The following is a 23,452-nucleotide window of genomic DNA, read 5'->3' on the forward strand; positions in this document are numbered from 1 at the left end:
TGGCCCTCGATATAAATAATGCCTGTGACATGAATGTCGAGAATGTTTCATTCTGACTGCGAAAGAATAAGATATCCCATACATATTAAAATTATTACCATTTTGAGCTATTATAAGTTCCTTTTCAAAGTTTCAAACAGACTTCAAAACAAGCTTTTAAGGAAGGATTCCAATAATCTTAATTTAAAAAAATATAATTTTTTCGAGTTTATACCTTTTGCGTCTCAATGGGGTAACTTTTTACTTTTTTTTTTTTCATTCATGAATTAGCTATTTCGCAATCGCATCATAATGACAATTTTGATACACATTACATTTCTATTCTCGCCGTCGGCCCTCGTGTGCTTAATACTGCAACTATTTACAAAAATATACATTACTCGTTAATATGTCTAATTTCTCTAGTCTATATCATCATTATTTTTGCCTCCATAACGCTCGTAGAAATGAAAAGATTCAAAGCCTACTTCAACCATAATCAAAATTATGATAATCCACTCAAGTCTAGCTCCTTTCTTTTCACTTAAAACACCAAGAAGAGCTCTTTGTTCTTCAGTAGCATAATCAAGTTTCCTGTTTAAAATGCTGATTCGGGGATTTATGTCAAGGACTCTTGAAACTGACTCGTAAATCCTTTCCAAGGTAGGCTCAGTCCAGTAGACGTCTGGAGTTTCAATCAATTCACTGTACAAATTTAATTTACCTCTTAATAGGAATAACCGACCAGTAAGTCTTAAAAATGTAGACTCCGAGCCAGAAATCTTGACGCCTTTTGATAAATTCTCAGAGTTTTTTCTTGTAAGAAGTAAATGATGCTCCAAAGCATCCTCAAGTACAGATAACCTCGTAGACCTAGACAATCCGATAGCAAACGCCGTTTTATCTAGTAGGCGCTTGCTCTTATCAGACCCTTGTATGACAATGATTTCACCCAGTAGATAAGAGTTACCATTGTTCAAGGGGTTGCTCGGCAAGTCTTTTAATTCTACCCAGTCCATCTCCTCTGTCTCAATTTTATACATTTCCACTAAAGAGTTTTTTATAAGAGACAAAAAGCTCTCAATAGCTTCTTCTGTAAACCCCCAGCCCACTAAGGTTCCGTTTGATAAAATCATTAGATCCTTTCCATCCACTTTAACATTGACAACTTCATCTGGAATTATTTCAGAAAATTTGTAGATACTAGGTATAGTTCTTATGAGCTTCTCGAAGTTGATAGATTCGGCCACTGTCATCGAAATAACTGGGCTAAGATGTTTCTCTAGTTCTTCAAGGTTTTTAGGTTCATTGTTTTTGTTCAAGAGGCCCAAGATATAGCTAGTTGATTCATTTTGAAAGCTGTTTTCTGAGTTGGAAATCTTTTGAATAGCTTGGATCTTCTTCTGCAGCTTTGATTTCTTTGTCTTTGGAGACTGTACGTTAGCGTAACTTCTTGTCCGCTGGTAAGTTGAAGTCACTAATCTCAAATCCGATCGTAACAACAGTATATTTGCTCGGCGCAAGGAAGCTACTTGAGGGATTATTTTGCATTCCACTGCTCTTACACCTCTAGATATCATCACCTTTTTCCCAATGATTCCAGTTGACCTGAGCTCCAATCTCAATCAACTTTTTGTTTTTGCGAAGTTGGGCTATATGAAGGAACATCTATCGCTTGCCAACCGTGTGCCTACCGGATAGATGAGCTCTACCAACACCGCCGAAATGCGCAAGGTTTCGCGTCCGACAGAAAATTTGAGCCTACGCACCTCGAAAGCTCTTTTAGCGAGAATGCAGCATATGTAAAATCGACCCAGGAAGGAAAAATTCCAGAATTAGACTGTCCTAGAACTGATCATGGGAAGCTTATGAATAGGGGATACACGGTACTCAATAACAGTAAACCAAGGTGTGGGGGTCTTAAAAAGTTTCTAGTACTTTGAAGCTTGCTTCATAGCTACCTGCGCCGCTATAAAAAAGACCGAGAAAAATTTTTGAAAGAAGAAATGACACCACGAAGCAGTGAGAAATCCTTGAGACCATGCGCCACACTCGCTAGCACTCCACTTAAATCTCTTGGGTCTATTATTAGCCTCTGGTGACATTTTAGATTTCTAGCTGGACTTTCGTCCCACGCCAGTCTCGCCAGGAGTCAGTATCTCTATTTACATTTTCACTGAATGGGGAAACGTAATAGCATATTGTCCTGATTTCGAAGGTTATCGGTCTAGTCCAAACAGATAACACCTTCAATATCCGGTTTAAGAGCGCGCCTCATAATTAGGTAAATTAATTGCATAGTACTGCTACGACAGCTTTTAGGCGAGAATGTAGATAGATAGAAATACCTAGAAGCGAGTCCGATAGTAGTTTAGTAATTAATGGAATGGGCCAACACCAATGTTATATACTTTGCTTAATTATCTCTAATATATTCGTTCCAGTAAAAAAACGTTTATAGAAAGTTATAGAAGACATATCCGTAATCCGGATGACACAGGTGCGGATTTGTTTACATCATCAAAAAAAGTGATTTTAATAGAACATCCAGCTGGCAAAAACGTAGAAGAATCACAAAACGCCCAACTTTTTCCTATTTAAATTTGAAGGAATAGCCTTTTTTCGAATAAGAGGCGATAAGCTGAGTATAAAAGCCACTGGATTGCAAAACTCTGCAGACAAGGTTATAATAAGGCTTAGAAGTAACACGACCAAGCTAAGCGCTAGATACTTATAATAGATTTAAGCGCTGAGTGATTATGTGGTAAGTATCAGAAATATAAATAATGCAAAATATACATTGAGAGGTAAATTACTAACTTTGCAGTGGAATATTTGGATACGTAAATTTTCTAGTTGATAGAACTAGGGGAGAGATTATCGATAATCTTATTGAAGGTCTTCTGAGATTGGAATATAGAGGTTATGATTCCAGCGGAATAGCTATCGATGGAGACAAAAAGGGCGAAACAGTAATCATAAAGAGTACAGGAAAGGTTAAAGTTTTGAAAGAGGAAATTGAAAGGCAAAAAGTCGAAAGATCGACTGTTTTTGATAATCATGTAGGAATCGCTCATACCAGATGGGCTACCCATGGTCAACCTCGGTATGAGAATTGCCATCCTCATAGATCAGACCCTTCAGGAGAATTTGTAATTGTCCACAATGGTATTATTACGAACTATAGGGCTTTAAGAATTTTGTTATTGTCAAAAGGCTTTGAATTTGAATCTGAAACGGATTCAGAATGTATTGCTAAATTGTTCAAGCACATTTATGATACCAGTTTGAGAGCTGGAATCTCCTTGGATTTCAATGAGTTGACCAAACAGGTGCTATATGAATTGGAAGGCTCTTATGGATTATTGGTAAGATCTACACATTATCCAGGTGAGGTATGTGGAACTCGTAAAGGTTCGCCTTTGTTGGTCGGTGTTAGAACTGAAAAGAAACTTAAGGTTGATTTTGTTGATGTTGAGTTTCCGGAGAACAACTCTGAGCCAATTTCTTACTTGAATCCGGCAAGTGACACTGGATTACTTGCTGTCGCTGCAGGTGAGGCAAGTTTGAGAACCTCTCAATCTAGAGCCTTTCTTTCAGAGGATGGTATTCCTATGCCAGTAGAATTCTTTTTGTCTTCGGATCCTGCTTCTGTCATTCAACATACTAAGAAGGTTTTATTTTTAGAAGACGATGATATCGCTCATATCTATGATGGTGAATTACATATTCACAGAGCTAAAAAACAAGCTGGCGAATCTACTACTAGACAAATTCAGACCTTGGAGATGGAATTAAATGAAATTATGAAAGGTCCATATAGTCATTTTATGCAGAAGGAAATCTTTGAACAGCCGGACTCTACCTTCAATACTATGAGAGGAAGAATTGATTTTGAGACATCAAAGGTGACATTGGGTGGGCTTCAGTCGTGGTTAACAACAATCAGAAGATGTCGAAGAATCATTATGATTGCTTGCGGTACTTCTTATCATTCTTGTTTGGCAACTAGGTCAATCTTTGAAGAATTGACTGAAATCCCAGTCGCCGTTGAGTTGGCTTCGGATTTCTTAGATAGAAGATCACCTGTTTTCAGAGACGATACTTGCATTTTTGTTTCTCAGTCGGGGGAGACTGCAGATTCAATATTGGCTTTGCAATATTGCTTAGAAAGAGGAGCTTTAACTATTGGTATTGTGAATTCTGTTGGCTCTTCAATGTCAAGACAAACTCATTGCGGTGTTCACATTAATGCAGGTCCTGAGATTGGAGTCGCCTCTACGAAGGCTTATACCTCTCAGTATATAGCATTAGTCATGGTTGCATTATCTCTTTCAAATGATTCAATTGCAAGGATTGAACGTCATAGAGAAATTATCAAAGGGTTGCAGAAAATTCCCGAGCAGATTAAGACTGTTTTGAAATTGGAAGAACAAATCAAAAAATTATGTGACAGTACATTGAATGATCAAAAGTCTTTACTTTTACTAGGTAGAGGGTATCAACATGCCAGCGCTTTAGAGGGAGCCTTAAAGATAAAAGAAATTTCTTATATGCATTCCGAAGGTGTTTTGGCAGGTGAATTAAAACATGGTGTCTTGGCTCTTGTTGATGCTAAGTTGCCAATTATTGCATTTGCAACCAGAGATTCCTTGTTCCCTAAGGTCATGTCTGCAATTGAGCAAGTTATAGCCAGGGAAGGTAGACCAATCATTATCTGTAATGAGGGAGATGATAGAGTTGCAGCCACTAAAGCTTTCTGTACCTTACAAGTTCCAGAGACTGTGGACTGTCTACAAGGTCTTTTGAACATTATCCCCTTACAATTGATGAGTTATTGGTTAGCCGTTAACAGAGGTATTGATGTTGATTTTCCACGTAACTTGGCCAAGTCGGTTACGGTCGAGTAAGGATATTTCAAAACGCCAATTTGGAATACAATGGTAACTGAAATACCAATGAGTGAGGATATGCAATCGATACCAGATATGAATGATTATCGAGCTCTGCGTATTTATGTAATTACAGGGGATCCAATTCTTTCTTTAAATAATCTATTTAGTATATTAATTTAGCCACCTTTCAATATCACGAGTGGCAAAGCGTAGAATATTTGCTAGATGTCTAGGAGAATTCTACTAGCTACAATCTTCGCGTGTCATCAAATAAAATTTATGTATTAGCACAAAACACTATAAACCGATTCCCTCGTAGATTAAAACTACTTGATAAGTATAAAAGAAAGCAAACATAAGATCAACATCCTCCAGAGAGGCAATAAAAGATATGACTTCTATTTGCGCTTAAAATATTCGGAAGAACCGAGATATGCTGCAGAATAGTCAAATATCCTTTCACCTAGATCTAAGTATTTAGATGCATAATACTTCACATTGTCATTTTCTACCTTTTCAAAGTTTGGGCTGAGATGTTAATATATACTTTCAATCCTCATTTTCAATAATGGTAGCACGACCATAACAACAAATACTTACGCTAATCCTGTGTTTCTTTTAACCCCAGCCAAAAACGCTGAAACCAAAACTAGGTCGAAGCCTATGTGAGCAGCCTTGCCAATCTAAGGTTGTTAGTATACCATCAGATCGTAGACCTTATTTCTTCACTTACCATTTAATCTCAATTGTGATAAATGTTTCTAACAATCATTTAGTGTGTGGTGATATGAAGAAGGCAAATCTTAAAAGAATCATAATGTTACCCGGAAACTATCTCAATAATCATTGACCCTTGAAGCTTTAAAAATAAGCGTTGGCAATACTATTAAGCAAACAAGAAATAAGTAAAGCTTGATATAATGAGGTTGAAGAAGTCATAGAAACTCAAACAAACTGGATAAATAAAGTGGATAAGTTGCTTTACAGGGAAATATCCTAGATGTTTCCTATATAACTATATATATGTCAAAAGTTATAGAGAAGATCGGATACGGATTTGAAAGGTAAATTCAACATAAAGAAATTTGAGACTATGCAGCGTGGCGATATCTTAAACATACTAATAACTTGATTCAAATTAAGGGGTAAGTCCCGCATACTTGGTGTGACTCTCGTAACTTATTTCACTAGATTGCGTATGTCCGCTGCGTCCGTCTGATTGTGCAAACTTGAACAAAGAATAAGCAATATTTCAGAAGGTGTCCTTTCTTTAATATGCCAGTTGTTTCCACTGTTACTTGGAGCCAGACATTAGTGGCGCTGCGCTGAGCTACACTAAAGGGTGATATTCGCTCCTCTTGTAAACTTTCTCTACAACATGTGAATCTTTTTTTTATTGTTTTCTGATTCATTACAACCTTCTATTCCATCGTCATAGTGTTGAGCGTTTCATAATACCGTTATCAAGTTTGGAAGGCTATATTTGGTTATTTCATGGCGTCTTTTTAGTTGGTAACTCTTTGACAGAGTTCCGGGTAAATTATGATGAAAAGAAGACTTACTTTTCGCCTTTACATTATGAAGTGCTCTTCTTATTGAGTATAAGTATTGGACGCTGAAGGCCTTTCTAACTGATTTAATCTGTCGCATCAAACCAGCTAGTAAATGTCGGATCGTTATAGGCCCCCTACAGGCCCAAGGAACAGTTCTAAAAAATATGACGATCGAAAGAATGGCTCGAAGCCTAGTTATAAATCGTCATATTCAATGAGGGACTCTTCTTCGCGTGACAGATATCCTCCAACTGGGCCGAAGCGATATACGGAAAGAGATACGTATCGCTCTGGATCTTCACAAAATGATGCATATCAATCGGGAGCAAGAAACAGACCATCAGGTCCTTCAGGATATAGACCATCAAATAGTGAAGGGAGAAATTACACTAACACGAATAATGTTTCTAGAGATCATAATGGAAAATCAATAGGTCAAGGAGGAACAAAAAGACTGTTCCCCTCAGAACCCAAGGGATTTGCAAATGATAAAAAAAGGAGAGATTTAGGAGGTCCTTCTTCTGTCCCAACAACGGCTCCTTCCACAGGTTATAAAGATAATGGAGGTGGGTACAGAAATGCAAGGTATGACAGCAAACAGAAAGTTAATTTTAATAAGTTCCCAAAGGGTCCTAAGTCTTTGGGGGGGCCCGTTGATAAAAATCGCTTCTCGGGAGGTGACTTCAAAAGACAGGTTACTCCATCTGCAATACAGTTGAAAAAATCACAGATTTATTCTGTTAAAGTAAGCAAGCCTTTTGAGATATATGAAAGAGTACAACAGGTGGGCGAAGGAACTTATGGTAAGGTTTATAAAGCTAAAAATTGCATAACCGAAGAATTTGTTGCCCTCAAAAAATTGCGATTAGAGAGCGAACGTGAGGGGTTTCCAATAACTGCAATGAGAGAAATCAAGTTACTTCAGTCTTTTGATCACGAAAATGTTGTTGGCTTACTAGAAATGATGATTGAACACAATCAGATATATATGGTTCTTGATTACATGGATCACGATTTAACTGGTTTACTTACTCATCCCGATTTAAAGCTTGAAGAAAGTCACAAAAAGTTTATATTCAAACAATTAATGGAGGGTCTTAACTATTTGCATAAGAGAAGAGTTATTCATAGAGATATCAAGGGCTCCAATATACTTTTGGACAATATGGGGAGGGTCAAGATTGCTGACTTTGGATTAGCCAGAACTATGAAGATAGTGAATGATCATATAAGTCCTGATTACACCAATAGAGTTATTACCATATGGTACAGACCTCCTGAATTATTATTGGGTTCCACTAATTACGGAAGAGAAGTTGATATATGGGGTGTTGGGTGTCTTTTAATAGAGCTATATTCTAAAGTAGCAGCATTCCAAGGATTTGAAGAGGTTGGCCAACTACATAAAATATTCAATATAATGGGTACTCCTACCGTTGAAAGCTGGCCGGAAATTGAAGACTTACCATGGATTGAAATGTTGAAACCCAAAATTAATAAGGCTAGCAATTTTAGAAATCAATATGCGTCAATCATGTCGGAGCAAAGTTTTGACCTTGCAGAAAAATTGTTGCAGTTGAATCCTGCAAAAAGATTGACGGCAGAGGAGGCATTGCAACATGCTTATTTTACTGACCAACCGGCACCAGAGCCACTTCTTTTTCTTAAGGACATCAAAGGTGAATGGCATGAGTTTGAAACGAAAAAGAGAAGAAGAAAAGAGAGAAAAAGATTACAAGAAGAAAAAACAAACCAGCAGTCTCTCGCACAGCTGGTTCCTCAAACTCAGCCCAGTGCTCCTCCTTCACAACAAATGATAACACCGTCTCAAACATTAGCATCCCCATCTCAGGCGGTCAACGGTATTTCAGATACGCCGTTAGGTGTACCTGAATAATGTATGTATTTCATTGAACTTCCTCTCTTATAGTTGTTAATGCTGTGAATATATAAGACTAAATTTAGAGCTTTCTTTTAGTTCTGTGGTAGTTTTCCTACTCGAGTGGTACGGGCCGCGGATAATCATGATCTTCTACATGTGCGTCTACGAGATCCTATGACCAAATGTCCTGGACATTTCGTTTTTGCAGTTGCAACTTATATAAGATGACGCTTTCAAATCAAGGTGTTGCAAGATAATTTATATCTCCGTTGCGGGTTATCTCCCAAAGGAGTGAGTCGTAAACCCAGCTTCTACAAAATCAAATCAAGCTAAGTGACTTGCCCTTATTGGATGCAGAACTATAAATTTGTAGAAACTCTTGCATTGCCAGAGCAAACTTCGTCACCTTAGCCGTATGTTGAGTCAATGAAAAGTGGCGACCGCATATCGTACGATACATAAAAGCAGGGGTAATTCTGAAATGGTAAAACCATGAACTCAATTGATATCTTTTGCTGATCTAGCAGTGTCAACTTTTCTCTTCTTTGAATTAGCTTGAATACATAAGAGTATGCTGATTTCTGAATATAGACATGGGGCTCTCTCTGGGTCTCAATTGTCCGCATACCAAACTTCTATTATAAAAGCAATCCTTATAATAGGATACAATGTTTCTATGCAGTCGCTTTAATCTTACTCAAAAAAGTTGCTAGACTTTTTAAATGAGTAAAGTTTAGTGGCTAATTCTAATATCCAATAATCCAACTGTGATAGATTCTCGTTCTATTAACACTTCACTTCTTCAGAAGTAAGGCTCATCTTAATTAGAAAGTTTTGAGAAAGAAATACATAATACGATTCAAGTCAGCGAAGCGGTAGTAGCGGTCCATCCATATATCATAAGAGCAGATTCACATCTTGAAATTTCAACATGGGCCTGTGTCTTTCGAAGCAGTCATCAGAGCTGAATGAAGCTCCTAAAAGTGGCAAGGAGTCCACGAGTGGCGAGACAACGACCCAAACTAAACGACAAAACCAAAAGCATGCACTAACATCATCTAATAACAATTCCTTGGCCTCCAACAACCTGAAACAGAATACTCTGGAAAGCACTGCAAGTACGAACCAAGACAATGTGGTACCGAATGGATCTGCATCAAACACAGATAAGGAAGTAAAAGTGCTACTTCTAGGATCCGGAGAAAGTGGAAAATCGACTATTGTCAAACAAATGAAGATTTTACATCAGAATGGCTATACTAAGGAAGAGCGATATGAATACAAGCCTTTTGTATACAAAAACATTTTAACCTGTATCAAAAATATTATAAATGCAATAACTGATTTGGAACCCGATTTAATTCACGATTCACATTCCCGCAAGGAAAACTCAATCAAAGATGAAGAAGATAGTCTCGAAGATTTTAAGGGAGAGAAACCAAACGAAAAGCATGTTTTGAACTACGAAGATATGAATGAGGTTTTAGACTACGATATATCTATCGACTCCGAAGAGCAATTTAGTCCAAAAATTGCTGGTATAATTGATCATATTTACAAGGTTCAGGAAGTGCAAAATTTCATTAAATATCAACAGGGGAATTTTTATTTTGTTGATTCTTCTGACTACTTCTTATCTGATGTGAAAAGATTTGCACAGCCAGATTATATACCAACAGTCAATGATATTTTAAGGACTCGTAAAAAGACGTCTGGTATATTTGATTTTAGGTTCCAAATGAGTGGTCTTAATATTCATATGTATGATGTTGGGGGACAAAGATCAGAGCGTAGGAAATGGATTCATTGCTTTGATAATGTGACATTAATTATATTTTGCGTTGCCTTATCTGAGTATGATCAAGTTTTACTAGAGGAAAATAATCAGAATAGATTAGAAGAATCGTTAGCGTTGTTTGATTCAGTCGTGAATTCCAGGTGGTTTTCAAGGACTTCAATTGTATTGTTCTTGAACAAAATTGATGTTTTTTCAAAGAAGTTGCCATATTCTCCTTTGGAAAATCATTTCCCTGACTATACAGGCGGTGACAATATCAATAAAGCTGCGAAATACATTCTATGGAGATTCACTCAACTTAACAGGTCAGGTTTGTCAATCTACCCTCATGTTACGCAAGCCACTGATACCTCAAACATCCAATTAGTTTTTGCAGCAGTCCGAGAGTCTATTTTAGAAAATGCCTTAAAAAATACGGGTATTTTATAAGGCGAATGCTCTCAGCTATGAAATACTGATAAGGAGATACTCTATGAAGTATAGTAAATTCAAAGAACTTTTTTGAACATCCGTTGATACCTACTGTAGGCACATTTGGAATATACTGAATTAAGTATATTTTTGAGATTTATAAGAACACTTTTATCTACATAAATCTTATTTCTGGGTAGTTTATATTTATATTTTACAATTGGGCCATGCGATTATAAAGGCTATTTACATACCCTTAGCACCATAACTTAATTAACATGAAATACATCTCGCTTACGTTTCGTCTGAAGTGTTATAGGCGAGTCCTAAAGATTTTAAGTAGTTTTCGAAACGGGCTCGACAGAATCACGTTTATTGTGACCATTATTTGATTTTTCTTCACCTCGGTGCAAATCTATTTTTCCATCGTCAGTTTTATTACGAACATAATGAAGGTTGAAATTAGATCCTCTTCTACCATTTCCTCGATAGTTACCTCTTGAGCCTCTGAGTGAAGATCGAGTAGGGCCCTTGTTTGAACCCCTTGATCTCGTTGCTCCTCTTCCACGACTCGGGGATGTGTTACTATGTTCAGTCCCCGTAGGTGAAAAAGAAATATCACGATCAATTCTAGCATATGGTAGTTTCGTGTCTTTCTCGAAACCGTCGGCGCTTTCCTTAGATTCTTTTGATGAGCCCCGCTCCGCAGGAGTATCTTCATTATTAACCTCAGCAGTGCCTTTCGATTTCTTAGTCTCATTCTTAACCTGACTTTCTCTCGAAGCACTTTTAAGAGTTGACTTGTCTTGCTCGTGCTTGACTTTTTGAGCACGAGCGATCTCACTCTTCTTGCTTTTGAGTTCATTATGGGAACCATTCCGCTTTTTTGTATCAGTCCTGTTGTTTCGAGATAGATGATTTTGACTTTTTCTTTCTTGATCGATGGGCCCCTCCAGCTTATACTTCTTCGGAATTGGCGTTCTATTAACTAAAGATGCTGAGCGAGACTCTGGACTCAATGAAGAGTCGGAGAGCTGACTTGAGCGACTCTGATTGGTTTCTTTCGCACCATCTGTTGATGAATTTGATTTTTCGATCCTCGACGTAGCAAGTTTCGACGATTTCTTAAATTCCATATCCCTTGAGGCGCCTCTATTTCTCCTCTCAGATTCCTGTGGCCTCCGATTGCTGAGATGGTCACTCCTCGATGACGCTTGAGATGAATTGTTGGAGTTGTTGCGTTTCATTTTTGCAGCATTTGACCTTTTAACTATTTCATTTAAATGCTTTCTGAAGTCTGGTCTCTCTTCAGTGGGATGCAGTGATGAACGACGAACATTTCTGTTTTCATTAGACGGGTTTGATGACGCTTTTTCGTCATTATTGGATGAAGATGCAGGAGCAGACTTAGCGATATTCTGTTTCTCTTCCAAAGTTGCGCCATTTTCATTAACAAGTGCTTCTTCTTTACTTGCTTCATTCCCTTCTTTCGGTTCCTCCTTGCTATCAGCAGTCTCATCACCAACGGCTGGCTGCACTGTTACTTTCTTTTTTAAAATAACAGGTTTAGCAGCACTTTTCTTAGGTGCTGAAGATTTCGATTTTATTGGAGTTTTCCGCCCACCAGGCGATGTTGCGACATGACCTTCCTGGTCGGAACTTAAAAGCTGAGCGAGACTCAAACCATTACTTCTTGATGAATAATTCGACGCCGGTATAGGGGCAGGAGAAAACTTTTTCATAGTTTCTCGTGTTTCATTAGCTTCTTTTAAATCTTTGCCAGAATTTCCTGAGACATGTGATTTCTCGAGTGGTACTTCAGGCGATTTTCCATCAATTTCTTTTGGAATTTTATCAGAATGCTGTTCCTTTTTTGAATGCTCTTTGAACTCGCTGACGTCCATTTTCTGTGCTTTGTCCGTAGATCTTTTCAAAATATTCATCGGTTGACGTTTGTTCTCACTGTCGTGCTTTACATGCCCATTTTTTTCAACGTTTGCAGCATCTTTTTTAGGAGATTTGATTGTCATTTTACGCTTCTCAGGGTGACTTGTTTCATCCTTCTCTTCAGAACCGATTGTTTTTATTGTGGTATGGTTAACAGTTATTAATTTTTTGTCAATCTCATGCAGCTTTGCAAGTACATCAACAGGCTTTGCTGATCCGAAGGGATTGAATTTTGGCTTGCTCGGTTGGATTTTTAGTGGAGGTAGATCATCAGATTTTTGAGCTCCTATGTTATTGATATTCTTGTGGGTATCTGACATCTTATATTGAGAGTGACGAGGTGTTTTGCCAGAAAGAAATTCATCCTCTATACCTTCTAGTTCCTTCTCGTGTTCTTTATTGAAAGTTATGCAATATTGGAAGTCACTGAAGTCTGCCGGTTCCACATTGACTCTTCTGCCAGCTTTGTAATATAGATCCTGCCATTTCAAAGCCTTGGAAAAGTCCTGGAAAGAATGTAGTTCGACAAACGCAATTTTCTTAACTATGTGAGTTTCCAATACATTTGAAGAAGGATCAATCACTATCTTGAATTTAACAAATGGGGTATATCTACTCTTGAATAAGTCTTCAATAAAAGCGTCATTACAAGTTATCGGCAAGCTAGATAACTTGACAATGTAGGGAGGGCCAAAATCTTGTTGTATTGACTGACCATATGAATGTGGCCTCCCCATAATTCCTCCAGCTCTAGGTTTTCCAAATATGTCATCGGAATACGATGAATAATGTTTGTGTTTTTCTATAGGGACCGAAATAGACGCTATATCAATGTCATCATCTGCCCACGATCCGCCATATGCTATATTATATTAGTATCCAAATTTTGTTTCTCAAAATTCATCAGTACTTACATTCATCATTGAAGAACTCTTGTAGTGTCATCTTTTTTGGTGGTGCTTGATTGTGTTAGTATATTCAAATTTCTGCTCTATCACTTTATTTAGGCATCCATCTTTCTTCTTTATAAACTTACCCATATTGAATCAATAAGGTTTTATCTACCTAGCACTTTCTACTAATACAATCAATTGATTGAGTCCAATGTTTGAAGATGTAAACGTTCTCCTTACGACTAGTCATCGATAACGCTGACAAAAAATCACTTGTTTAAGAAGTCACGAGCAGCTCACCTAACGCGTTAACCAAATTCATACCCACAATTACTACAAATAGTAAAGAAATGAGGAAGAAAATAAAGAGGCATATAATTGTCTAAACTACTCTGTAAGGCCTAAAGATCCTTGTAATTATCATAAGTCTTCCTCCAATTTGCAAAGAAGCCTTTAAAGAATTTAATACCTAATCCTACATCTTTAGCACCAACAGTTGCCCTAATTGAATGCATACTTAACTGTGGAATTCCTAAGTCAATGGTTCTGGCTCCTGTTTGTAATGAAATAAAAGGTCCTATTGTACCACCAGACCTTGAATCATTACGAATTTGAAAATATTGAAGCTTATCATCATTTATGGACGCAAGTTGTTCTAATAGGGCTAGACCAGTAGAATCAGTTGCCATATGCCCATTAGGATCCAAAGCTATGGTTATTCCTTTATTGGGGATTGGTTTATGGTGCTCCAAGTATACTTCCTGGAAGTTTGGATTAAGCAAATGATTTACATCTGCAGACAAAATTATTGTGTTGGCATAGGCCAACGAAAGCAGTTCTTGACTGGCAGCGGCATATTCTTTAAATGATTCTGACAATAATACTCTTGATACGACCAGTTCAATCAATCCACCTTTTATACCTTGTCTCGTAGCTGAGCCGATTTCCTCATTGTCAAATAAACCGACAATCGAGAAGGAATCAGACGCAAGTAGATCATCTTGTGCCGCCTGAATTAGAGAAAAGATGGCTGCAAAGGAACAGACCCTATCGTCGACTCTAGGTGCAAAGATGAATTCCTTATTTAAGCCGCCTCTGGTTCCCTTTTGAACATCATATAATTGTAAGTCCCATTGAATAATATCGGAAACTTTGACGTTGGCGAGCTTTGCAATATATCTCAATAACTTCAATGAATGCTTTCCATAAAGTGGAGAGCTCTTTTCTTCGTCGGTAGCTGGAGACTCTTCTGCTGTCGAAAAACCTACAACAGGTACTGCCTGTGTTTCTTGGTTAAAAGGGCCGAGAGACGGAGCTCCAAAGTGGGGCGCCAAAGTAGGAACATGAGCAATTGGATGAGGTGTCAGATCTACCAATTGTTGCTTAATAGCATTCTCAGCATCTTTGACCAATAACCTTCCTCCGATACCTAAATCCCTATCCCACCATAAGTTGGAAAGACCGCCAGCATATGGAGCCACACCCAATAGATCGTAACCGTCAACTTTTTGCTTCGTAGAATTCGGTTTCAATGTGACAGTAAGGGAATCCACGTGTGATCCTATGATTCCAATTCCTTTTTCAGGGGTCCAATCTTTACCAACAACGAAAGCAGCCAATGCTGAACCATTTCTGTAAGTAAAATACTTACCTGGTTTCAATGTACTCCAACTTTCTTTCTCGGAAACGTAACTGAACCCAGCATCCTCCAACTTTGTTGCGAAATATTGTACAACGTGATAAATAGTTGGGTTCTTATATGTGAATTCGACATATTCGTCAGCAAACTCTTCAAAGAATTTCTCGTCATAGATGCCTGTGCCTGATGTTTCTACTATTGTCTTTGCCGGTGCTCCTTTCTCCTTTGCTAAATTCAACGCTTGGTCAAGAAGAGCCACAATCAGTGCATCTGTTACGCTCATCTCTATCACAAGTATTTATGTATTGAAACAGAGTATAGCAACTGGCTAGGATATTAAATATTTTAAATATGAGAGGCAAAGGCTTCCATTCCAAGCTCGATAACCAATTCGGTAACAATATTCCTAATCGCGAATGGTGAGAGCATAATCTATCTAAAAGGGTAAGAACTAGTTTTGTGGCCTTTTTGCCGCAAAAGTGGCAGCCACGATCAATGGGAACACAATGCTTGCATCAGCGTAGACTTTCGCTATCCTTGCATCAGCTTTGATCTTCCCCCAACTAATGGCTTCGTCAGGTCTTGCACCCGCGTCAGAACCATCGAATTCTTGACCAGTGTTGATGTAGACCGCAAAATCAGAGCCGTTTCTCATTAAGCATGCATTACAAATATGGTGCTTAACCAAACCACCACCTAAGATGATCATTCCCGCGTGGGAGGCTTCCATTGACATCGAGTTAATTTTTCTTATGTCTTCAACTATATCTAACCTTAACTGCAATGGCGAAGCCTTATAGGTGTGAAAAAATAACATATCCCCTATTGAGCCATCCGTCAAAGATGGGCAGAATATAGGTATTTTATTTTTATGGGCCCAGTATAAAACAGAACTTTCATCATTGATTTCTTTACCCAAGCGATCAATTAATTTAGAAGGAGTCCACACAGCGGCCGAGCCAGCATTTAATCCTTCGGGTCCAAGATCCTTCATAGCATTCTCCTGTTCTTCTAAACATTTGTCTAATATTGGCACTATCCATTCTTCAAATTTGCAGTAATTATCGTTGGGAACTAATAAATTACCAATTCTATTCATACCTTGATCTCTTAAAGGCTTACCTGGTAAGCTAAATTCACCAAGATACGTCGGAGCAAGACATTTGATTAAATCCTCTTCGACACCACCAGCACTAGATACAATGGCACTGACCATTTTGTGTTGCACCAAAAATCTTAATGTCTCTCTGAGGCCAGATGAAATTAAATTTGAAGTATAACCCAAAAAAATTGTTGATTTTTGATATCCTTCGTTATCAAATTCTCCTTTCCTCTCGTGTTCTCCTAGACTATCGATATGTTTCCCTCTCCAATTCCTCATCTTATTAATAACGTCACAAGACTCTCCTACAGAAGTTGCTTGAAATCCCATAGTCTTCATTGAATCAATGAGATCCGCTGCGTTCATATTGTAAGCATTTTCTTTAGAATAATCAATGCCTTTGACTTTTATGAAGTTATCGGGTACTGAAACAGACTGTTTCAAGACAGCATCTGATGCAAGTGGTGGTAACTTTGAACTGTCAGACATTTTATAAGCTATCTAGTATTAGAACGATATTTACTTCTTAGTTTTTCTAAATTTTTTTTATTTTTTTTTTTTTTTCCCAATCCAGTATCTTGATCCACCCTATTTGATAGCGCTTATAACTTACGTTTAGAATTTTGAATCTATTAAAATTTCTCATCCCAGAGTACATCAACTTTACTATTCAAGTATTCTTATGTATGTAATTTATAGTAAAAAGATATGCTACAGACAGCAAGAGAAAATATTTCATTAAAGCCCTCCTTAGGAAATCCAAAAATATAGTCAAAGAAGAAGCTCATGCGTTAAGTAAAATTGGCTTAAATTCTCTCCAAAATTTTAAAGTGTTCTCTCTTTTAAACTTCAATTCTTTCTTTGACCTTTGGAGCCCAGGCTTCAAATTTAGGCTTCGAAGTATTATACGTTACGAAGGCCCCAGGTGTACCAGTCATGTTCATGTCATGTTTCTTAACGGGATAACTCCTAACAGCCTTTAGATCCCCTTTCAATTTGTTTGGGGGAGTGTTGATACCATAACCCAACCAATAATGCCATCCTGGTTCAACCTTCGATATATCAATACCCCAATCTGCATATTCCACCCATCTGGTTCTCAAGTGAATCTCTTCTGGAACATTGGTTTCGTAATATTTGTTACCATAATCATCTTCACCCACAAACCAGCCTCTTTTGGTATCATTGTGATTTTGGATTTGCCATGCAGCCCTTCTCAAGCCTGACAGATAAATATTCTTGATAGTACGAATAAGAGACGTAGACATTTGTTAAAAGTAAAGAAGAATGAAGTTTGAATTTCTATTAGAAACTATTACGTGATTCGATTAATATCGACCCAGCTGATTGGTGAACATCCAACAATTTATATCACGTGACATTATAATTCTTCGATGTTATGAACAGGATCGCTAATAACGTTCAAAGCTACAATCAGAAATTGTCGTAATTTTTTTTTTTATTTCATATGGCTTTTTTTAACTATCATCTTGCATCATACACACGAACTCATATCCAAAACATAAGGAAAGAAATATAAATAGTTGAAATAAGATCTAACGGAACAGAATTAATTCTCTAAAGTTTGCTATCTGTGCTCTCCCTTTCAGATCTCATCAGTATAGTTTAATTTGGCTCCTCATAATGATCCTCTAAATAATATTGTGCTAAGGCTTTGCGGATCTTTCTAAAAGCTCATTAACATCAGTTGAACTGAGAACAACACCTTTTTCGGAGCATTTGGCTTTGGTTCTTAATTCACTACACAAGCAATCGATATCAATTTCAGTATACTTGGGGTGCGAAGTTAGCCTATCCCATATCTCAGAGCATCGTATTGTTTCTTCAGGAGCTGGAACAACAATATTATCATCTTCTTCTTCATCATCTTCGTTGTCATCTTCCTCACCCTTACCATATTTGTTGTCTTGTTTGGCAATGCCACCTACACTTCTTTTACGTGAAGATACATCGGTTGCTCTATCCGATGGTAAGCTACTCTTCACAAAATCATTGAAGTTGAAGTCAAGATTAACAGAATCTCGCAAAGGATCGTAAACTGATTCCTCGGTCACCAAAGAATCTATATGAGAATCTTTCGGAGGACTTTTATTATCACCAAATGCTAAAGATACATCAAAATTATTATCGTTTAAGAATGACAAAGGATCGTCTCCTTGTTGTAACTGAAAATCAAAACTATCACCACCAGTACCACTGAAGAAAGGATCACTAGTCTTGTTGGTCGACCTTACGCTACCCGGAGTTATAATGTTAGAGAACGGTGAGACATCAAAACCGTTGTCATCTCTCTTCGCTTTCGGTATTGGATATTGTTTCGTTCCGCATGCTTCATTAAGCTTCATACAAAAGGGATCTATCTGTTCCTCAAAATTGCTCCTAAATTCCAAATTGTCATATTGGTTTGACTTGACCGTATTAGGATTTGAACCGCCGCTCTCTGTATTGTTGGAAGAAGAATTAGGTGAAATCAATATATTTTCATTTAAAGGTGATGTAGAGGAAGATGATCCACTCACCAAATCCAGTGTTTGACTATTGCTCTTAGTATTTCGCAACCTCTTCAAATTATCTCGAGACCATGGAAACTCCGCTGAAAAGTTTGAATCACTTCTATGCTGTTCAGAGCTTAAAGATGGAACGTAGTTCCCATCAATTTGCTCTATTACTTTACTTGTTTCCGGAGCAGGCACCGAATTAAGAATATCCAGTGTAGAATTGTATTTGGAAAGCTCCTTTTTTAACATACTGACCTGGGCTCTCAAGAAATCGGTCTCAGTCACTGCCTTTATTCGCTCGTCTTCTAAGAGTTGTACTTTGTCCTCCAAATCTTTCATCTTTCTTTCCTTACGCTCTCGGTAAGCCCGTTGAGCTGCTCTGTTCTGAGCAGTTCTCTTGGATTTTGGTTCCGTGTCTAACGGCTTACGACCAGGTTTTGTATGAATTCTCTTGTCATTGTGATCGTCAGATAACGGGTCAACCTCTGATATATTTCTCTTTATTTCCGTCATTTTGAACCCTACTCGCTACTCTGTACTTGTCTAAATTCCTGCTGAATCTTCTTTATAGTCGTTTTAACTTTAAATTACTAATCGATGGATTTGTGCAGTTTTGTGTAACTACTGTCCCCAACTACTGTATCTTTCTTTTTTAAAATAAATTCAACCACAGTATAAAACCTTCTAGTTTACTATCTGGTTTATCTGTTGGATGAATGATATAACAATCTCTTGAATAAGTCTTAAAATTGGTCTTAATTCTTCTTATGTCAGTTATTCTTCTAAATCCAATTCCTCGACTGAGTCTAAATTGTTTAAAACGTCCCTTAGTATTTCAGAACTAACTCAATAACAAAAGAGCTGAGTTAGTCGCTCTATCTTTCTGCCCGTGCTGAATACCTCTTGAAGTCTTAAGGGTACTCTAACAAATCTTCAATGCAAAATTTTAAAACTTTGATATTTGCCACCATATGGCGTCTTACATCGTTATATAGTGCGAAGTTATCTCCGTAGTGTTTCTCCGTAAATGATAGAAGGTACATTATCACTAGGCAAATTCCAGCTTCTCCTCGTGTTGCACTGGTCCAGGACACGTACGGCTAGCTGGAAATATTATAACAACGTATCATGTTGCGTCGTTCTAGTCGTATTCCGCAGCGGATCCGCTTGGAGAATTGTGTTGCTTTCGGAGGTTTCCTAATAGAGATTTTGGCCTGGGGACCTATTCTAAGATTTTCTCCGCGACTGCATGTTGTATGCCAAAGGGCTGAGCGCACGGCGTGGTTCTCCTATCGGTCGTAAGAACTAGGAGGGTCCAGATGGTTGTTGTGGTTCGATTTACGTACAATGCCAACTTTGAAAACTTAATTGGGCATTTTCTTGCGACTTTCTGCGCGTGTTTCTATCTATGTTGCTATGATTGTCCTAATTTTCCGAGTCATAGTTCATATGCTTCGCGCAGTCAGCAATCTTTGACAGCGTCCTCGTAATTCCTAGGGATCAAGAGCCCGTTGACCGCCGTTCTCTGGGCTGGAGAAATAAAAGAGATGAGTCAGAGTTGGTCCCTAATGTCTACAAACCCTATCTAACACGCGTTGCAAAGCAGAAAAAACTGTCAATAGAAAGCAATCACAATGCCAGAGACTGAGTCAAGAAGTATGGAACAAGACTATGTAAGTTCATAATTGAGAAGGGGTTTGTTTTGATAATAACGAGGTTTCTTTTTGGGAAGAGTGAATTACTAACAACGATATAGGAAGCACAAATCGATCGTTTGCGGAAGACTAGGTCCATGTTGGAATCTGTGCGGCAAAGTACAAAGAAAATCAATCAAGATCTTTTAACAATAAGAGAGAATAACGTGAGGGTATTTGAGAATGCCGTATGTATCAAGAAATTGGTTGATGATTTGTGAAGATCTTTGCATTTACAGGTCTATGTACAAGAATGCAGGGCAATTATAGAAAGTTTGGGGAAATCAACATGATAGCCCTTATCAATCTCAATTTTAAAATTTTCAACTTCAATATTGTCCCCTTCCAAAATTTTTATTAATGAAGTGGCTTCAAGTGAATACATTACACAGGTCTTCGAGAGATTACTGTACCATTCAACAATAGCAGCACCCATGAACTGGTCGTCGTTTTCATTAATGAATTGTAATATATTAGCGTATGTCAGCTTACTTTGATTGAATTTCCCAATCGCAACGTGCAAGAGCTTTCGAAGCCCAATGCGTTTTTCCTGTTCATCTAACAACCCAAGACTGACAGATTGCTTATATTGGGCGAAGTTAGGTAACACGGGAACACCAATACTTGACCAAGGTTTCATTCTTAATTCGAATAGAAGTTCTGGGCTAGTAATGGATTTTTTGGGGGCGAAAAGACCGATGATGTTTAAAGAAGAGAGGACAATAATGAACATTTTCAACCCCTCAGATAGACTCTGTAATGCAATGTATTGCTTGACGAGATATCCTTTATTGTAGTTCAAAGTCTTTTGCAAACTTGGAAGAACCTGCTCAGAGAGATTTTTATTTGTCTCTTTAAGACTGTTTTTTTTGGGTCCCGCTTTCAATTTTTTAATTCTTTTTGGTACTGTTATTTCAATAAAATTAATTTTCTGTTCTAATATTCCATTAATTCTCATTGTCAAGTGCTCTATCATTATCTGTGACAAGTATGACACATACCAAAAGATTAAACAGAATTCAAACTCCTTGTATAATTCTAACTCGAACCCTAATAACGCTGTCTCTATCATGGCATCGAGTTTCATATAATAAATAAAAGAACTGAGACTCAATGCAGCATCCTCGTTGACGAGGATATCTCCTATTTTAAATCTTTCCCATAGTTCTATTTCGAAAGATTCAAAGTTTACTTGAAGAGTATCCCATATTAGTAAACTTTTAGACATCAATTGCCTTTGACGGCATCTGTTATTACCCACGACATTTAAGTAGTGATATATTCCACTTTCCAAATCACCGAATATGAGATTCAATTTGTTAAAAATTTCGTTCTTGGTAGTCAGGGCGAATTGAGCAGTTCCTTGAATATTCCATTGATGGTGATTGAAAATGGAGGAATTTTTTCCAACAAGGTTTTCAATTGACTTCAAGGTAAGACTTCCAATGTTGTCGTGAGATCCTACTATTGACTTATCGTCTCTTATTAGAAAAAGCTGAAAAATTCCACGAGATATGACGTTGTAATTTGAATGGATTTTATAACCAACTTCGAACCTTAAAAACGACGCCAACTGAACCATATTTTCGATTTTTGCAAATTTTTGAATGAAATCATATATTGATGTGAACATGCAAGTCAAGTTGGTGAAAGTTTCAGCTTGTGATACTTCATATAAATCAGTTGGAATATTCTTATTGCTCATATCCATTTGAACAAACTGAGAAAATGAACCATCGGGAACAGGATATTCTTCGACTTTTTTAACTTCCTCGATGTAGCCTACAGCTCTTGTCAAAAACTCTGTTTGATTATCTATCAGCGAATTAACACCAAATAACAGAACAGATATATTCAAGACCGATTCTATTTTAGCCATACTTTCGGCCAACTCGAGGTATCCAAGAAAAATAGGCTGATACTTCATGTCGATGGAATCCTTTATCCATGAGATAGTTTCATTAATATCATTGAGTAGAACATTCAATGGAACTTCTGATAAAAAATTCAACTCCATGGCCCTAGTCGTTAAATCTTCTTCTTCGTAAAGAACATTGTAGGCCATATTTAAACAAAATCCAATGAACTTACTCAATCCGAGAACAAATGACCGTAGGAACGTATTAATCAATTTGTATTCCAAAGATCCTTCATCGTACTCTCGCGCTTTTAGCCGTTTGAGTTCAAAAGTACAAGCCTTTAGTGTCCCTAGAGAACCAGGTGAGCTTCGATAGTTGTCTAGAATTGTTTGAACATATCTACAGCTTAAAACTGTCACTGGCAATGAACTGCTATTTAACCAGCTGATGAGCAGCTTAAGTAGTTTATTGCATATACCTATTATTTCCTCGATAGACTGGGGTTCTCTGGGATCGAAGTTGATTTCTGCTTCGTTAAGAGATATTAAGCCCGTGTCCAACTTCGGGTTACTAATTTCAACAGCTCTTGTCCCTTCTAAAAGATTGAAAAGCTTTGATTGGACTACCTTCCCGCTTTTTACCTTCTTCAAAGAGTCAATGAACTCTTCCGTAACATCGACATATTCATCTGGATCTACGATATAATTGTTAATTCAAGCTCTTTTTGAAACATAAAGAGGATATTAAAAGCGACTTAGGACTTACCTGAATCTAGGGTCAGCATTTTGAGTGTATGCGATTATATATGTCCGAAGAATGAAAGGTTTAAAATCTAACGAACATATTGCACTAGACTGTATATTGTAAGATAACATTTAGTGCAGAAACGAAGATACTAGATGATATGCTATCTAATTAGAGTAAAATCACTTCGGTGAAAGATTTAAGACTAAAATACTGAACCAATCACATCTTAACAATTTGACATCCAAAGTTAATGACCAATGTTAGTAGCGTACTTCAGTAGAAGAAAATTTGTATTTTTGAGAATGGTGAGCCAACTTGGAAAGAAATTTTAATTCTAAAAAAAAAAAAGAAAAAGAAATGGCGAATTTTCTATTCAAAGTGAAGGTTTGAGGCTTGAATAAGTGTTTTAGTATTCTTAATATTAGTATGAAGATATGCTCAAGAAGTTCTGACTATGTCCTTCCATTTATACATTTGCGGCAAGTCATTCCTTGAAACATTTAAAGATCCTGAAATCTTAGATTATCTGTGAGG

At 37.4% G+C, this 23,452-nt stretch overlaps 10 protein-coding genes across 10 annotated transcripts; 3 read left to right on the forward strand and 7 right to left on the reverse strand.

Annotated features, from left to right (window-relative positions):
• Positions 1-401: 401 nt before the first annotated feature.
• PRCAT00005412001 (uncharacterized protein) lies at positions 402-1,559 on the reverse strand (the record flags this gene model as incomplete). Its single annotated transcript, XM_062955484.1, has 1 exon — positions 402-1,559. One exon carries the CDS (start codon positions 1,557-1,559, stop codon positions 402-404), a length of 1,158 nt encoding a protein of 385 aa, XP_062812082.1.
• Positions 1,560-2,738: 1,179 nt separating this feature from the next.
• GFA1 (glutamine--fructose-6-phosphate transaminase (isomerizing)) lies at positions 2,739-4,889 on the forward strand (the record flags this gene model as incomplete). The annotated part of the gene is made up of 2 exons (XM_062955485.1): positions 2,739-2,743; positions 2,807-4,889. 2 exons carry the CDS (start codon positions 2,739-2,741, stop codon positions 4,887-4,889), a joined length of 2,088 nt encoding a protein of 695 aa, XP_062812083.1.
• Positions 4,890-6,539: 1,650 nt separating this feature from the next.
• PRCAT00005416001 (cyclin-dependent serine/threonine protein kinase) lies at positions 6,540-8,324 on the forward strand (the record flags this gene model as incomplete). The annotated part of the gene is made up of 1 exon (XM_062955486.1): positions 6,540-8,324. The coding sequence occupies one exon, from the start codon at positions 6,540-6,542 to the stop codon at positions 8,322-8,324; it is 1,785 nt and encodes a 594-aa protein (XP_062812084.1).
• Positions 8,325-9,240: 916 nt separating this feature from the next.
• Positions 9,241-10,536, forward strand: GPA2 (guanine nucleotide-binding protein subunit alpha; the record flags this gene model as incomplete). Its single annotated transcript, XM_062955487.1, has 1 exon — positions 9,241-10,536. One exon carries the CDS (start codon positions 9,241-9,243, stop codon positions 10,534-10,536), a length of 1,296 nt encoding a protein of 431 aa, XP_062812085.1.
• A 317-nt stretch (positions 10,537-10,853) lies between these two features.
• On the reverse strand, positions 10,854-13,202 carry PRCAT00005418001 (uncharacterized protein; the record flags this gene model as incomplete). Its single annotated transcript, XM_062955489.1, has 1 exon — positions 10,854-13,202. The coding sequence occupies one exon, from the start codon at positions 13,200-13,202 to the stop codon at positions 10,854-10,856; it is 2,349 nt and encodes a 782-aa protein (XP_062812086.1).
• Positions 13,203-13,759: 557 nt separating this feature from the next.
• LAP41 (metalloaminopeptidase) lies at positions 13,760-15,280 on the reverse strand (the record flags this gene model as incomplete). Its single annotated transcript, XM_062955490.1, has 1 exon — positions 13,760-15,280. One exon carries the CDS (start codon positions 15,278-15,280, stop codon positions 13,760-13,762), a length of 1,521 nt encoding a protein of 506 aa, XP_062812087.1.
• A 168-nt stretch (positions 15,281-15,448) lies between these two features.
• Positions 15,449-16,588, reverse strand: PRCAT00005420001 (deoxyhypusine synthase; the record flags this gene model as incomplete). The annotated part of the gene is made up of 1 exon (XM_062955491.1): positions 15,449-16,588. One exon carries the CDS (start codon positions 16,586-16,588, stop codon positions 15,449-15,451), a length of 1,140 nt encoding a protein of 379 aa, XP_062812088.1.
• Positions 16,589-16,941: 353 nt separating this feature from the next.
• On the reverse strand, positions 16,942-17,367 carry PRCAT00005421001 (uncharacterized protein; the record flags this gene model as incomplete). Its single annotated transcript, XM_062955492.1, has 1 exon — positions 16,942-17,367. One exon carries the CDS (start codon positions 17,365-17,367, stop codon positions 16,942-16,944), a length of 426 nt encoding a protein of 141 aa, XP_062812089.1.
• A 399-nt stretch (positions 17,368-17,766) lies between these two features.
• Positions 17,767-19,131, reverse strand: CAP1 (DNA-binding transcription factor; the record flags this gene model as incomplete). Its single annotated transcript, XM_062955493.1, has 1 exon — positions 17,767-19,131. One exon carries the CDS (start codon positions 19,129-19,131, stop codon positions 17,767-17,769), a length of 1,365 nt encoding a protein of 454 aa, XP_062812090.1.
• Positions 19,132-20,553: 1,422 nt separating this feature from the next.
• On the reverse strand, positions 20,554-22,955 carry PRCAT00005423001 (uncharacterized protein; the record flags this gene model as incomplete). Its single annotated transcript, XM_062955494.1, has 2 exons — positions 20,554-22,865; positions 22,937-22,955. The coding sequence occupies 2 exons, from the start codon at positions 22,953-22,955 to the stop codon at positions 20,554-20,556; spliced, it is 2,331 nt and encodes a 776-aa protein (XP_062812091.1).
• Positions 22,956-23,452: the final 497 nt, after the last annotated feature.

Source organism: Priceomyces carsonii (genome assembly GCF_900007245.1).
Source record: "Priceomyces carsonii strain CBS4050 genome assembly, scaffold: Debaryomyces_carsonii_scaffold_6, whole genome shotgun sequence".
Taxonomy (NCBI): Eukaryota; Fungi; Ascomycota; class Pichiomycetes; order Serinales; family Debaryomycetaceae; genus Priceomyces; species Priceomyces carsonii.